Source organism: Lepisosteus oculatus, chromosome 15, assembly GCF_040954835.1.
Source record: "Lepisosteus oculatus isolate fLepOcu1 chromosome 15, fLepOcu1.hap2, whole genome shotgun sequence".
In the NCBI taxonomy this organism is placed as follows: Eukaryota; Metazoa; Chordata; class Actinopteri; order Semionotiformes; family Lepisosteidae; genus Lepisosteus; species Lepisosteus oculatus.
The window spans coordinates 22481322-22498463 of NC_090710.1; the positions used below are offsets into that span (position 1 = coordinate 22481322).

A 17142-nucleotide genomic window follows, 5' to 3' on the forward strand; every position below is an offset into this window, starting at 1 on the left:
GATTTCTCTTTTTTATACTGTTCTCTAAACATTCAAATAGAGAGCATTGCTTTGGATTTTTAGTGCCCAGTAAATTTAAAACTTGGTATGAAAAAGATAATCATTAAAACTTTCTCAAACTAATGGAAGGATTCCAGAACCATTCCCCATGGTGTTTGACAAGGTTTGATAAAACCTTTGTTTGTGTCTCCACAGGGAACTGCCCTTGGTCCTGAAGCATAATGCAGTTTAGGTTTTCATTATGTACTGTAATAGGTTTCTTCCATGCTGAAAAAAAGAAGAAAGAAAACACAACATTTCGGCCATGGAGCCTTCTTCAGGTGCTTCGTGCTGACGCAGCTACCCACCTGAACTATTGCGTACTGTAGCTGCAAGGCTTATTATGCAGTGTTAGAATTAAGTGTTCAGAAAAGTTTTAATAATCTTTATGTTTCAACCTTCAATGGAAAATGACCCTGGTACAGCTTGGCTCTGTGTATTGGAGCTTTTATGAATGCATATGAGATGGGCCTCTCTGAAAAGCAGCATGTCCTGACTCTAAAATCGGGGTGCATCTTTGACACCTTTTGAGAAATGCCCTGGGATTTTAAATGCCACAGAGAGTCAGGACCTCGGTTTTATGTCTCATCCCAAGGACGGCGACTTTTTACAGTACAGTGTCCCCATCACTATACTCGAGCATTAGGAACCACATAGACCGCATCGCCCCCTGTTGGCCCCACTAACACCTCTTCCAGCAGCAACCTTAGCTTTCCCCAGGAGGTCTCACATCCAGGTACTGACCAGGCTCACACCTGCTTAGTTTCAGTGGGTTGGCAGTTGTAAGTTCCAGGGTGACATAATGGCTGCTGAGATAATAGCAGATCTCAGCAGCTATTGTTTTATGGGGTCCTGCACAATTTGTTTTAACTGAAATGATTAAAATCTCACACCCAAAATCATAAAAATGTGAACATGAATAAATGATGAAAACTATAAGGCATTTCTAGCTGCAAACTGAAAAAACCTTAGAAAAATCAATTTTTTTTACCCAGAGGAAAGCTTGAGAAATGGAATCTGATCTCAAAATGAGTTCAAAAATGTAATGTGTTCAGGGGTGCTTGGTTTGACTTAAAAGTTTAATCCTAAATCCCTATATCACAGTCCATTGGATCCTGCAGTTGTACAAAAAAGTGTGATAGAATGAATGCATAATAGAACAAAGACATGAAAAGCTATCTCAAAACCAGTGTACCTTATTCCATTTTTTTGATTACATGCACATAAAATAGAATTTCTTTAGAACTTTTTAGAATTTCTACTCTTCAAGGTACATGAACATTTAGTTCTCATCTCACAAGACATTCAGTTGTCAGCAATAAAATCACTGTGTGGCTCTCAGTCAGGAAATGACACATTATTAGGTGTATTTTTATGCTCAGGGAATATACCTGTGTATTAGTGTGACCTGTAATTAATACGACAGTTAAATGTGGAAACTATAAAAGCAAACAGATCCAGAAAACAACAGGGACAATTTGAAACAAAAAACATAGGAAAGAACGAGGAAGGGTATAAGACATATCCGCTCCGACCCACCCACCTTTGAACCATTTGTTCAGCTTCCATTGGACGAGAGGTGCATCCCTTACTGACAGCACTGCTGTATCCCAGAGAGCTGAGAGAGCCACGGTCGATTCACTCCGATCTACCTCATCCAGTCTCCACGTTTAAGGCAATCCTGGGCACGGTTCTCTTTGTACAGCGCTAGGTTAAAGCACTTTTAGTGCTCAAGACCATTGGAAGGCTGGGAACGCTTTTCCAACAATGGCAAATATTGAGCACCTGAAAATTTTGTTTTAAAAAAGCATTTTAGTTTTTTTTTTCAATACCAATCAAAAGTAGGATTTATTCCTAAATGATCTGATGAACTCAGCATCATTTGGATGTTTTCATATTTTCTTATATCTTATATCTTTTGCCTTTATGGCGTTTTCTAAGATTTAACATCTTCAGCATGAGGATATATCATTGATTTGATGATGATGTGGACTACCCACTGCATAGAAAGTAGAGAACAGAAACATTTTATTGTGTGATGTATTTTTTGTCCAGTTACTTGCTAGACATTTTTTTAGTTTTGTTTACTGCTTTGTGTGTGTAATAGAAACTGCTTAATTATGACTGTGTCCATAGCAGTGTCAAAAATAATGAATGTACAATTCAGAAACTGTCTATATTAGGAGAATCTGCTTGTGTTTTAATAGCCTGATTTTAATGTAGTATTGACAGCATTAGTGATACAAAATTTCTCATGATAAAAAAATAGAATAAAACCTTATGAGTTCAAGAGTAATTTCTAAATGGTTCAGTATGTGTACTGTATGTGATCCAATTACTATAAGCGAACATCATGTGGTTTGGTGGTCATCTTCATTCATTACCTTCATATAAAACATCTCATTTAACAAAAAGATTATGTAATCTGCATTGAAGTACTGTGTACACTTGGGCATTGAACTAAAAAGCTTCATCATTTTTTATAGAGAGGTAAAATGTGGATTCTCATTACACAGAAAATGATTGTAAACAACATAAGAGCGACGCTTTGTCCCTTTATCAAATTTAAAAATATTTTGGGAATATTTAGAAATACTTTTTATGAATGTAACCAACTAATTAATTTCATATAGAGGATGTTCTTCAAACACATAAGCTCTAAATGGCTCAGTTACAGTAGCGTGACCAGAACATTGCTAACCACATACACAGATCACAGGAAAAATAAGAGCCGATTTCTATGTAAAAATCTGGAAAAAAAATGTAGTTGAAATCATAGACATTTTCATAGTTATAAAATAGAAGTATTAAAATGAACAAAAAAAATAGCAAAATCAGTGTCCAAATTAACATGTGAGAATAGCAGGTATTAAAAACAATCATCAAACCCATTGTTCAGGTGGGTGGGTTTCTTCTTGCTAAAAACAAAACTCTTCCCACTTGATCCTGCTCATAAAATAGTGCTCATTTTATTGTAAATACATTTAGCTAAGACACATATAAAGTGCAAGGGTAAGAATGTAAATGATACAGAAAAGACAAAATTTTATTTTTCAATTAACTTATATAATGTACATTGTTTACCAATATTAAAAAAAGAATTATGAAAATAGCATGGAAAATAGAAATGGATTGTTGACAGTTCTAAGTCTCATTTACAATTTTCATTTAAAATGCAACACTGTAAAAACAACTCTACTTGCAAGACAACACAGTATCTTTCATAAAAACAGTTAACTGAACACTTGTATTACAAATCTGAAAAGAAAAGAAAAAAAGTCACAGAGTCTTCAAATCGCTCAATATAAACCAGCAACTATTAGTGTTTGTTGTTGTGTAACATAACACAAGGACCTGGATAACGAGAGGGCTCAGTGTAAAACATTATGCAATATATGTGTGATGTTTCAATATAACTTTTAGATGGTAAGATTTAGTATTCTACTAAAATACTTGCAATAAATCTGTGGAGGCAACTTCGGAGGCAAATCCGTGGAGGTTAATAAAGCAAGAATCTAGATAAAAGTGCTTTGTACAGTACCTAAAAAGTTTGCACTAGTTTACACTAGAGCAGGTTTTGAAAGTGAGCAAAGTCTTGTTCTGAAAACGTTATAAAAAGGGTGTTTAATTAAAATGTTTTTATGGATATTTTTAAAAACCGTGCCAGTAATGTGATTTTTGGACGTCTTTAAGGTAAGGTGTTGTGTTGTGTGTTTTAGCAATGTAATATACTGTACTTTGTTAATAAAATTTACAGTAGTATGTGAATACAGGCACTCACACATTAATTTGAAATATGTATAGAGATACAAATTTGTAGTTTTACTTTTTTGGATATTCTACTGAACGTGTAAAACTATACCTTTGTGCTACCCATAATTTGAATGGGATCTTATGTAGTCATCATAATACCTTAATCGCGACTTCATGATACTACAGTATATCAACATTGTCTTGATGTTAACCCCACCCATATCAGTAAAACAAGCTACAGACAAAGCTTTGTCACATGCTGTGCATTTTTTCTGTTGAGTCGTATCTATCTGTGATATCTCCTGTGACAACAGTCAAATAGGATTCTGAATGTTGGTATTGTCCATACAGTATGTACTGTAGTCTCTATTCAGGTTTTATGCATGGTACAAAACTTTTAAGCATGCTTACGAAGTGTTGAAACTTGAAAACAAACTTTCAACACTGAGTGCTGGTGTATGCTTCTGTTTCTAATTAAGGTGCATGCTACTAACATAAATATCAGAATGGAATAAATAAAATGCTTTGGATGGAAACCCTCTAATGCTTGATTAAGAACAGACAATTACAAACTGTTTTTTAAGTAATTGTCTATAATGTTGCTTTTTTTAAAAAAAATGAAAAGCTTTGAATACTTCTTTCCATAAGTGATTGTCTAAATTATTTTAAGTGAACATTTTAGTGAACTGTATAAAGAAATTATAATGAGAGAGTAATAAGATTGTCAAATCATACAGAAAAACAGTATTATCAAGCAAAGAAGAACAGAGAACATGAACTACTGAGGACAGTAAAGGGCACTTTAAAAAAAGTAATTATGAGGTATATAAAACCCGCCAGGTGAAAGTTTTACTGTTTTAAATGCTTCTTAAGACCTTTCATATCTTAAATCCTTATACTGCCTATGTATAAGCTATTTCTATTTTTGGAAAATAGTTAGACAGGTGTTTAATTATTTTTGCAGTGTCCCACAGTCAGATCTGGTAGTGGAAATGTAATGCCCTGAAAAGTGAATGTCATTAGCAGAAACTGGCAGAATGTTTTCATGTGCAGGTCTAAAACAAAAATGTTTTCAAGTACTCAATGAATAAATCTTATGTGCCCTCTGAAGATTTTGAAAGAAAATAATTTTATATGAAAGCATTGCAATTTAGGCACAGAATATTTTTTATGAAAAATGTTACTCTTCACTCTTGGCCTCCACAGTTTTATGACTAGAATCCAATTAAATCTATTTAGGCAATTCAAAGGAAAACTATGAGTGAATTTGACTGAAATGGAAAAATATTGAAATTACCACAAAGCAGCTAATGGACATCGTGCCCCAAAGGACCTTAACAGTAATTTAAGTAGGTGACATTCCCTAAAAATATTTAATCATTTTTAGCCGTCATTAAAATAACCACCCATAAGGTTTCTGAATGTGAAACTGAATGTTGTTTTGAGTCCCACTTACTTTTTGTTTTTATTTCTAAAGATTGATTGGAGACATTTTTCTTCTAGAATGTTAGATTGTACTCCAGTCCTTCTTAAGAAATGTTTAGCTATTTAGTTCTGGAATAAATATAATTGTTGCCTTATTGTGATTGGTCTGGTCTCGACATGGTAATTGTATACTTTTTGGGTTGCCTAACTCACAGACATTTAACTGGAGATGTAACTACATGTAACCTTTTAAGCACAGTTTACCACTGCTTGCCGCTGGAATAGAACCTATACAGTGTTAATAAATCAGTGGTCTGCTTTAGATAAAAACATACGTATAGAATAAAAACTTACAAATAAACATGGTGTTCAATAGTAAACCAAAAACTTTATACCCACCATTGTAGATAGGCAGTTCTCCATATGATGAAGAATTACAGTTACAATCCAAAACATTCTGCGAGAAAAATCTCCATAATAACATTTGAAGCAAAGGGTATACCTGTATTTGTATATGTATTGTATGCATGTGTGTAAGCAAAAATAGTTAAATTAGTTTTTAATATTAAAAGTATAAATTTGAAAAGGGATTTACTGTACCTCCTTTAGAAAACCATAATCTATTGGTATTTAGGAAAGAGTTTAGGAAAGAGCTTGTTAAAAAGGAAAGAAATTATGATACAATTTGTTTACCATTAACACCATACCATTTGAATAACACGTCTAATTCAACCATGTAGTCTTAAGATTTTTCTAAGCGTTTTCAAATAATTAGAGCTCATATACAGTTTACACAATCTCCTAATTAGCATAATCTATGAAACAAACTACTAGTTCTCTAAAACAACTGAAACAAAACAAAGAAAAAAAACAGTGCTTTAATCATATTTTCTGTCAAAAGACTGCTTCTGTTAACAATTTGTTTTATCTTAGATCCTTTTTTATAGTTTCACATCTTTGGCATTTATTTATTTATTTTCCTCTGTTAATCAATGTAATCTTTGAGCTACGACAAATCTATCACAGAACGAACCTCACCAAAGTTTTACACGTGTAGATGTTAGTATCTTCTTGAATCCGTTACACAGATTCTTGATTCTGGTACACAGGTTCTAATGTATCCTGCATCTGGTCTATTTAAATTTTGGATCATATTCTGGTATTACTATTACTAGTATCCTCTTAAAATAACTTAAAAATGACCTGTGTGGAACCTGGGTAACATTCATGAGAAAATTAATCCCTCATTTACATTGAGTTGCTTGCTGTATCACAGCAAACAGTACTTCTATTAGAGATATCCATTTAATTATACGTTTCTGAAGTTAACGGTATATAGTTACAACTTTTATTCATATTAAAAAATAAAAACATAACATAAATTAACATTAATTTTAATGGAAACAGTAACACAGTATTTTATATTGAATGTGACTATTCACTTAGATTCTGTGCTCTGTAGCCTAAACAGTAACAAAACTACTAACTTCCTGCCTTCCAACTGACTTCAACAATTGTCAAAAGGACTAGTTTCTTCTATGAGAAAGACTGTTCTGACAGGGAAGTTGAGGAATTATTTCAACTAAATTAAAACATTGTGTTTATTTTCTTTAACTTTTACTTTGAGCTAAACAGCAGTTATTTTAATGGTTGCAATAATATATTATTTGAATTGGAAACTTTCTTAAATGAAGGAGCATAGTAAGAGTCCCTCTCTCTGTTCCAGGTTAGTCCTTATCATTGACATTTTGGGAAACACTTGGTCAAGGTGACTGATTGTGTAGAATTTAAGAGATACAGCAACACTGCTATACTGTAAATGCAATGATTTCATTTTCTAGTTGTTGGCAACTGTGAACTCCCGTACTCCACACAGAAGGGTGCCAGCTTGCGCTATGAATACATTGAAGCCATGGCCTTTGGCTAAGCACCTTTTACAGCTGTTCCAGACAAATATTTGAACATGTTGTATAAAAAAGCATCATGAAGGATTAAACTGCATACAAGAGAAAGGCAGAAAAGGATAATACAGTAGAAATTCGAGAAGCCACAAAGCCAATCACTCCAGAAAATATTTTAATATACTATAAGAAGAATTAACTTGTTGAAGTTTACAAGTGGTATGCTACTGTATGAGTTCAATACAATTACAATGAAATAGAAGAAAACCATTGATGACACTATGAATAACACCCGACACTACCTTTAAACTCATCAAAAATAACAATTGAAACTTGTCACTAAGAAGGCATCAAATCAACATTGATAAGAGACTTAAGGAACAAAGAAAAGAACATGAAAAACAAAACATGAATTGCTTATTCAGCTTAATGCTCTGCAGTTTGTATTCAGTTTTGCAAACACATTAAGGAACAAATCTAAGTTGTACATGTACTGTGTTTTTCCCTACAAAAAAGAAACCGCATTTCACCACAGTGGTAATAAAGTGTGCATTTAAAGTTGTTGTAATAAAGTGTTGCACAAAAAACAAGAACGGGGACTAGTAAACGAGCAGCAGGGAGACAAACTTGATAATGAAACGCAGAACTCACAGGACAGTATGAGAAGGATCAACTATTTCTAACAGTAAAAACGAGTCGTACAAAAGTTGGCACTTCTGCGAAAGGAAACTAGACTTGGATCGACTGCCACAACGGCACATCAAATTGTTTTGTCAGTTTGGGCTAAGCCTTTGGTGATGTATACCTCAGACCCAAACTGAACCTTCTGAGGTACTCGGTTCCTAGTACAGAGGCTATTTAACGAAAGCCTTAGAGTTCTGGAGCAGCTCCAGATGATACGGGATGATTTTACCTTCTCGGTGTGTCTACACATGCAGCGACTGCCCGGGATAGCTGCTAAACTAGATATTTTGAACAGACATGGCAGAAGCAGCACTATAGCACCCTTTAAACTGTAGGATTACATTGACCACGGTGACGTGGATTAACAGGTGGCATGCAATCCAAAACTTGATCGTAGAGTTCAGCATCCAGGAAACCTCTCAGTTCGATGTTGAAAACAACCTTAAGTGGCAGCAGCTCTCTATCCAGTTTGCTGGGAGTGTTCATACCATCTCTTAACTAAGTTCCTTAAGACTAAGTGGTTATAAAACACTAGTTTACTACTACATGTAAATCACATTCAATTAATTGTTGAGCTGTAATTGAAAGTTAGAATCTTGATTGCAGCTTCTTTGCTACCATATCCTCCTATCCCCACTAATGAATTATGGTAATGATAATTAAGAGCAGAACCCGTCAAGACATCCCATCTCTTCCAATCTACCTGAATGTAGCCAGAACTACAGTCCAGTCTTATACTGTATATACAGTATTAGAAATTTCTCTTTGGGTCTTGAAGATATAGATGTAAATATAACAAGAGACACCTATGGGAAATAATACTGTTTCCATTGAAAACCTACGTCAGCCTTTGAAATGAGAATATTGTGTTTCACTATAGTTATTTCTTATTGTCTCATGCAGTTCTTTTTGTCTAAGCCAAATTAAAAACAGAAACATTTTCAGCTGAGAGTTATAATGTGAAAATATTTAATATATCTTTTTAGTTCCTTGGAAAATTCAATTATAAATATAGGAGAAGCTTAGTTTTTTTGTACATCATACTAATATAAAAATAATTACAATTCATTGTATTTCAGCTAACATACAGTGTCTTTCTTCTTTCCTTTGTTGCTGTTATTGTTCATTTCTTTGGAAAATTGTATCGAAAAACAGTTTTGCTCATTTCCAATCAATTTAAACCGCATATGGGCACTGTATTTACATGCTTTTAGTATGTCATTTTTTTTGTTTTGCGTCATTTGTGCACCCTTAGGGATGTCTTACTAAACTTATTACCACACAATGTCAAAGTGAGATGTAATTCAATGTGATGAGCACACAAATCATAGCCATGAGCTATTTTAAAAATCTTTAGGGACTTGTAAGAAGGTATTTCAGCAAACAGTCAAAAGCTGCAGGTTTCCCTTTATATGATTTGTCCACCTCTGTATGAAATGACAGTTACTCCTCCCAGAGAAGGCACTAAATGTTGCTTAATGTCACTCATACAACTTGCATCCTTTTTTTGACTGATGGCTGAACGAGGATATATTTTTCAGCTTAAACCTAGTGAATGTTTCTTGATAGGAGTTTAAGAGTTCAGTAAAAACTGCTATGATAGGCATATTCCTAGCCTTAATGGCTAACCCCTTGGCAATATAAGATGTGCAACAGGAACTCCAAGGGTATTTAAAGACCACCTAGTTATGTGTATTTGTTTTCTGGTACCTGAAGTACAAGGCAGAATTCCTGACAAGGCTGCCAGTATAAATCACTGCGAGGTTCAGCCAGCTTCCTGATAAGGGAAGCCAGGTCTTCCTTACGGAGAGGCTCGAAAAAGGAATTGCAATAATTTAGCTATGGCAATGGTTTTCTCTCCAATACTCTTGGAAAGTATTATTTGTTGTAAAACCACTGAACTATTGTTGGCATTACCACAAAGGTTTTTTTTTTCGTTTTTTTTTCCCTTCTCCATGATATCACTTCCCTCAGGAGAAAAAAAAAAAACAGCCGCAAGACAGTCCTCTTCGTTTCAGGAGAGTTTCTGGAGTTAAAGGTAGAGGTAGCCGACCCAGTAGACGAGGTTGAACAACAAAAAGGATGTGGGAAAGAAGACCCGAGAATAGGCGTCTAATTCTAAGATGTCAATGTGAACCCGTCCTTTCCTCCATGCCCCTGACTTACATTCTTCATAGCAGCAGAAAAAACTCTGACAGTCTTTGCCATCCAAGCACTCATATACGCAGGCCTCCTCAAACTCCTGCCAGTACATGGAATTGTTTAATGTGATCACTGTCGGAGGGGGTCCTACGTCGAGCACAGAGTAGTTCTGGAAGATATGGCAAAACAACTTCATCAGTGGGCTGATATTGAAATAATGTCACAGCACATATGAACGAGATGAGATACAATTTAAGTTCGACTACCACATTGAGCATTTAGTCTGTGCAGTAAGCAGAATCCAATCACACCCAGCAGCGCCTAGACAGGCTCACCCTGAGCAGATCTGATCATCTAATCGCTTTTTTCATATCTGAACATTTATCCTTTCATCCTTCCATCATACTGCTTACTCCTGGTTAGGATTGTAATAACCAGAAAAACCCACCCAGAAAACAAAAAAAAACAGGTGCACAGTTTGATGCCAGTCCCAGTACATCCACAAGGACAGTTTAGAGACACCAAACCATGTCTTTAGAAGGTGGATGAAAAACAGAACTGAAAAAAAACAATTGAACGAAGGAAGAAAATGCATACTCCACACAGACTTTTGTCTGGAATCAAACCCAGGATCCAAGAGCTGTGGAAGCAGCAGCGCTAACTACCACACCACTATGATGTCCTGATTGATCGCTATTAAAAAATAATATTTATTTTAAAATTTCAAGACAAGACATACAGTATCTTAAAACCTGTATCTGTATATGTCAACATTAATTTATCAAAAAAACTTAGTAAGCCAAGGAATTCTTCCAGTCTCTCCCTGCATCCCTTGTTTAAAAACTTACCTTTCACCACCTCTCTAATAGAACATGAATTATACATCTACTGCATTGTGAATGTCCTGTTTGTGGTAAATGCCAAAGGATACACTGGAAAGCAAGACTGATGTTTAAAGCTGAAAGCTCAAAGAAAATTGAATGCACGACTCCTTTATAAAGTTTATACCTACAAACACATTTTTTATAATGTGCAGTACTGCTTTTGGAGCAAAACAAAACCATTATCAATTATGTCAAGAGTGATAATCATCTAATGGAATAAAATGAGTCGATACAATTTATATATAGTATTGCTTATATACTGTAGGATATTGAGATTCAGCAATGTAGTGTTGCTTAAATATTGATGATAACAATTGTATAACATCGCCAGAGGAAAATAGTCTTCATAATTTACTAGGATGCAGTAAGGGAATCCCAAGGATTCCTTTTCTTTTAAAAAGAGTTAGTATTTATTTTGGAAAAATATAATATCTTTATGAGGTGGAAAACATATTTTATTCAAAAGCTACATCAAGAAATCTGCAACTGGAGTCTCATAATTACCCCCCAAAAAATTGTTTAAGAAATGTCAAGAGTGTCAAACACTCTTGTGACTTTTAATATTAATTTAACTTGGAGATTACTTACAAATAAATTTCAGGGGAGGATTTGGAAAATAATGCACGCACATTAATAAAATAATAAATAAAATAAATGCATTTACAGTTACTTTTACAATTTATCTTCATAGAGATGTGGGGCACACGTTTACTGTAGAGTGTCTGTAGGGCTTGATTTCCCCAAATAATCTATTTTCACACCTATATTTAATTGCGTTGTTAAAAAATAAAGCATACCAAACATTATTAATAATACGTATCACCATTATTAAATCATTAATTCAAAGAATCGCTGCTCCACTTTGAAACTTGAGTAGCTTTTTAAACACACATCATGCATTTACCTCCACTCACATAAATTATCATACCATACATAAATAGATAAATATGCCTTGCTTTTGAGCAATTAAATAAAAGATTATGTAGTAACAAATACACTATAGAAGGTAGAAATAAAAGCATGCTTTCATTGGTGGAACAATAACAGGTTAAAAAAAGACAATGTCTGAAGAAAGACAAGTCCATATTCTAGTGATGTTCCTGTAAGATGAAATTGGTTAAGCTCCATCTTTACAACTCATCTGAATTTTGAAAAACATTTTCTGTCTTGGATAATCAAGATAACAATAATAATCCATTACCTGCCTGTAAGCAATACTTTGAAGCTTAGCATGAATGATTAGGCAATTCATAGGGGGCGGTGTGTGCTGCCAAAACACCTCCTTGGACAGAGCAAAGAATGTAGGTAGAGACTATGGAAGAAAGAGGGTGGTTTCAAATCGCACACCACGATCAAAATACCTGTTCCCTACCAATCGATTGGATATGTTTTTACATTAACTATACGGTCAACTAAAGTGCAATGCACAGGTTTTAGTGTTTTTGTGATTTAAGCTTCATCTCTTCAGAACTCAAACCAAACTAAGTAAACAACTGAAACAAAAAAAAGAAAAACAAGTCATACAGTACAGTACATCCTGACTTTTTCCTGGCGGTCAAACACTGAGCCAGTGCAATCAACTGAGTCACTTACAGTGTCTTGCAAAAGAATTCATCCTATTCCATGATCCCCCTTTTGTTTGATTACAAATGATGTACATATATTTTAAAGAGAATATTTTAATAAAAACTTGAATAATCATAGTGAACACTGTGAAAGAAAGAACTTCTGAAATAAGCTGAGTGTTGATTTCATAAGTATTCATCCCACTGAGTTAATACTTGGTGGAAGCAACTACAGTTGTTAGTTTTTTTAAATAAATCTCCTACCAACTTTTCACACTTTTTTTTCACACTCATTCTTTTGTGTTAACTTGCCAACCAAGCTCTGTATACTTGGTGGGGATCATTGACAGACTGCAATGCTCAAGTCTTGCCACTTGAGTATTCTCTATTGGACCATTTTAACTTTAAATGGGTCCCCTAAGGACATTCACTTTCTTCTTGTTAAGCCACTCCAGATTTGTTGACAAGCTTGGCAGCTCCTCTTGATCACAAACATCCCAAAACCATCATGCTGCCACCACTATTCTTATCAATAGGAATGGTGCTGACTGGGTGATGTGCTGTGCTGGAGCCAGATGTAACATTTTACATTTAGACAAAGATGTTCCAATTTTGTCTAGTCTGACAAAAAAACCTTTTGTCACATGTTTACACTATCACTAAAACAATTTTGCACACTCCATTAGAGATCGGAGGTGGGTTACCATATAGGCCAGGTTAGTGGATTGACAAGAATATTATTGACTAATCATTTTCTCCCTGAAAGAGTCACTGGACTCTTTAACTCTTTCAAAGTCAATATTGGTCTTTTGGGGGCATAACTGATCGTTTTACTCCTTGTCAGGCTTCTTGATTTTGAGGAAGTCAGAGCTAGACAGTTCCTTGAGGGTATGATACTGTATACCTTCCCATTCTTAGTAATACAGTTCTCAGTAATCTTAGGGATATTCAGTGTCTTTGATTTTTTTTTATTTCCTTCTCCTGACCTCTGATTTTCTACAACTCTATCCCTTTTGAAGGCTTGTGTTTATAGTTGAATCTTCACTTGAAATTCACTACCTGACTGGATGACCTTACAGAATAAAAAATCTTAATTCTGAAGCCACGTAATCTACTGTTATTGTATACAGGCAAAGGGCAATTTAATTAATTGTCTAATTTGTCAAACTAACTTTATGCACCTGAATTGATTGACTTGTTGAATTAAAAAATAGGTTTAACCTAATTTAGGTCACATTTGCAATTCAACATAATTAAACATCATTGGAAAAGACTGAATACCTTTGTAAAGCACTGTAAGACCCCCTGAACAGTTATCTTTTCTTGCACTGTTTGATTTTCAGAACAATTTACTAAAACAGATGGACATGGACAGGTAAATGTAATCAGCAGGTGCACAATAAAAAGTATATGTAAAATACTCTATATAAAAATAAATACTATAAAAATAGATTTCTTTATCTCCCACTCTAATCACTGATTCAGAAAAAAACATAAATGAACATTTGCTGGCAAAGAAGAAACAAAAACAAACAACTATTCATATTGTTGTTTTAATTACTGTTAAGCTAGTTAGCAAGAAAGAAGAAAGACTAAAGTGATACAGTATATCTCCTTTTTCCCTTGGTTTAGTGCACATAACCTACAACATATTCTGATTTTCCAGCTAACATCTCACCGATTTTTTCTTCTTTGTGCAGCTTGGCTTTCTCACGCTGGAGTAGTAATTGAGGGTTGCGTATTCCATCAATGCAGCAAACACAAACAAGAAGCAAACTGTCACAAAGAGGTCCATTGCAGTCACATAGGAAACCCTAGGCAAGGAATTTCTTGCAATTGTACTCAACGTTGTCATAGTCAGCACTGTTGTTATGCCTGCAAAAGAAACAGGAGATTTTCTTCACTTGTTGCTTCATCATGTCAATTACTCATGTTTATATTTACCAGGTACCTACAGTATCTATTTAAGATGACCATATTGGGTCATTAAGAATTTTGCAGTTTTCCGCTAGTGTCTTATATCCCTGATACGCAGTAGAACATTTTTTGCATGACTTTTTCTGTCATCTGTTCTCAAAAAGAACATTCCGTTCTTTGTTTCTTTATAGCAGCATAGGAAGTGCTTTTTGCCCCTCTCCCTGATGCTTTTTTTATTGGGAACACATTAATATCCTTTGGTATTTCATAAGCAATAAAAATGATAAACTGCTGAAATGAAATGAAAATGATGCAACAGAGAATACCCTTCCTCCACAGCCCAAACATTATGATGTTATGAACATTGAGAGATGCTTTAAAAATTAAATGCCATTCATAAAAGCACTGTTGTCCAGAGGAGTCTAAAGAAGCATCGAGACAATAGCTACTAATGTAGTTCTTCCTTCTCTTACATCTTACTCCCTCAGTTGTCAAGTTGGTTTTGGCTTTTAATATACTAGGGAGATACTGATGATTATTAAAACTATTTATATTACATTTGTTATTAAAGTGGGAGAAACAAAAGTTATATGAACTGCATTAAAGGAACTACTCTACTCATTTTGGTTAAAGGTTTTTTAGCGTGGCGAAGTCACCTATTGTCTAGGGAGTAGCAATGTGCATGCTTGGAGCCTATGAGTGACCAGACCCAAATCCCAGCAGTGATACAGTAGGCAGAGCAGCACAGGATATTCAATCCAATTCTGTTCATTCACACAGTTCAATAATACTAATAATACTGTTCAATAACGAACGCAGTAGTCATCAAGAACATTTCAGGACACGTTTACAGAATGAAAGTACTACATCAAGCCTTTGTTTATGTAAGTAATCTTTTACTCAGGGAGCAGAGTTCTGCAAATTTCTCTGATCAAATTGAACTAATTTTTCTCTTGCACTCAGCTCACTTGATCCACTGGGATAACCTCAACATTATTAAAAGGAGCAACGGAATAATAATTATATTAACATTTTATGTGCATTTGAAACATTGGGAGATAAGAATATAGATATATACAAATAGGTTAATACAGTGAACATATCAAATTTAATATCATTTTACCACTGTAGTTCTCATTGCTCAAGGCTACTAATTAAATGAAAAGATTAGATTTCTTTCATTATATGAAGTGTAGAATAAGATATTTTTACTGCTTTTTAAGCATCCTAATACAAGATAGTTCCATGCTGCACAAAGAATATTTTGGCTATACAACCACACATTTGTGTTATACAAATATACCATTTGCAATATTCAGTCCCTGAAAGAGATAGATAAGATATAAGTGATTCAAAATAAGTGATATAAGTGATAAGAAATTGATTGAATACAGCAACGTTTGGCAAAATATTAGAATCATAGCAGGAATTAAGCAATTTAGCATACAGTATAAGCTGTATGCTTGACATTATATAATACATCACAAATCACCTGCATTTTGATACAATCGTCTTGTTTACCATTATAGTATACAGTATATACATCTAGTTCGGGTGGATAGCTGCGTCAGCATGGATAGGCTGCAAAGGAACAAGTAATAGGTTTATTCCATGCTGAAACAAAGAGAGAAAACACAATGTTCCCTGAAGAAGGCTCCACGGCTGAAACGTTGTGTTTTTTTTCTTCTCTTTTCAGCATGGAATATACCTATTACTTGTTCCTTTGCAGCCTACAAATGCTGACGCAGCTGCCCACCTGAACTACTTCAAGATTAGTTATATACAGTACCTGTTAACCAAAACCCTTTTTTTTTTTAGGAAAAAAATAACTGTTGAGAGAGTTTACTAACTAATGGTGATTTCCTTTTAAATTCTCACAGAAATATGTCCGGTGGTCACAAATATTGGTGATATTAAATGCATCAATTGTCAATCATACAACTGAAAATCACATTTGGTTTCAGATGATGAAATGTGTATAATGCCCTATTAATAATTCCTTCACAAAATATGAATATCCTTGGGGTGCATTTTCTGGCGTAAAACAGTTTTAGTCGAATGGATTATTTTGGGTTTTTCTTCCTGCACTGGGATATACATGCTTTTGAGTTTAAATGGCCTCAGATTTACCTCTATCCATTGTGGTTTGTAGCCCTTTGGAGATTTTTAAATCTAAGAAATGTTTCATGTGGTTAGCACTTGTGTGGGAAAACAACGATAATTATTGTAGGCGCATGACACTGGTGACATTTTAGTGAGTGTATTCTCTTATACCTGAATCTAAACATCAGAAGTAATGGTAAGACATAACAGGCTGGAGCAGAGGCGTAAGAAATTAACTCTTCCAGGTGATACAAGATACAAGAATCATTGATGACCTGACTAATGCTGCTGTAAGATAGCCCGACACTGACGCTCCTGCCACTAATTCCCTTTCTTCATTTTTTTTTTTGCTTTTTTCTTTCCTCTTAAATTGATCATTTTTTAAATTGTGTATGACAGCAGGGGGGTACAAGAAACTGGGCTTGTTCCCTGCTTTCTCTTCGAACAATGGCACTATAAGAGTTTGAGTCTCCTGGCTAAAGCAGCTTATCTGCAGAAGATACAGCTTGTGACAGGAGAGATGGCAGCCCAGACCACAAACTTTTCAGCAACACATTTTAAATTGTGTCTCGGGCAAAGTTCCTCTCCCAGAATCTCTGGATTCTGACCTGGCTCTTTATTATTTGGTCTGAGCTTTATATGACTTTAATTCTTAGTGCCAGTGTGGGGATGGCGCAGGCATGGAAAGCTCCTGCTTACTGACAAAGTCAAAGCTTTGTTGCACAGGAA

At 34.7% G+C, this 17142-nt stretch overlaps 1 protein-coding gene across 2 annotated transcripts in view; it reads right to left on the bottom strand.

Annotated features, from left to right (window-relative positions):
• Positions 1-3123: 3123 nt before the first annotated feature.
• Positions 3124-17142, bottom strand: part of LOC107079478 (gamma-aminobutyric acid type A receptor subunit gamma3) — a 195326-nt gene continuing 181307 nt past the window's right edge. The window contains exons 8-10 of one of the 2 annotated variants that reach the window (XM_015364032.2): positions 14072-14268; positions 12030-12140; positions 3124-10113 (exon numbers count right to left, since the gene is read on the bottom strand). In XM_015364032.2, the coding sequence (XP_015219518.2) occupies positions 9835-10113; positions 12030-12140; positions 14072-14268 (587 nt within the window). In that variant the 3' untranslated portion in view covers positions 3124-9834. The remainder of the gene's footprint in view (positions 10114-12029; positions 12141-14071; positions 14269-17142) is intronic. The other variant, XM_015364033.2, reaches the window with a different exon arrangement.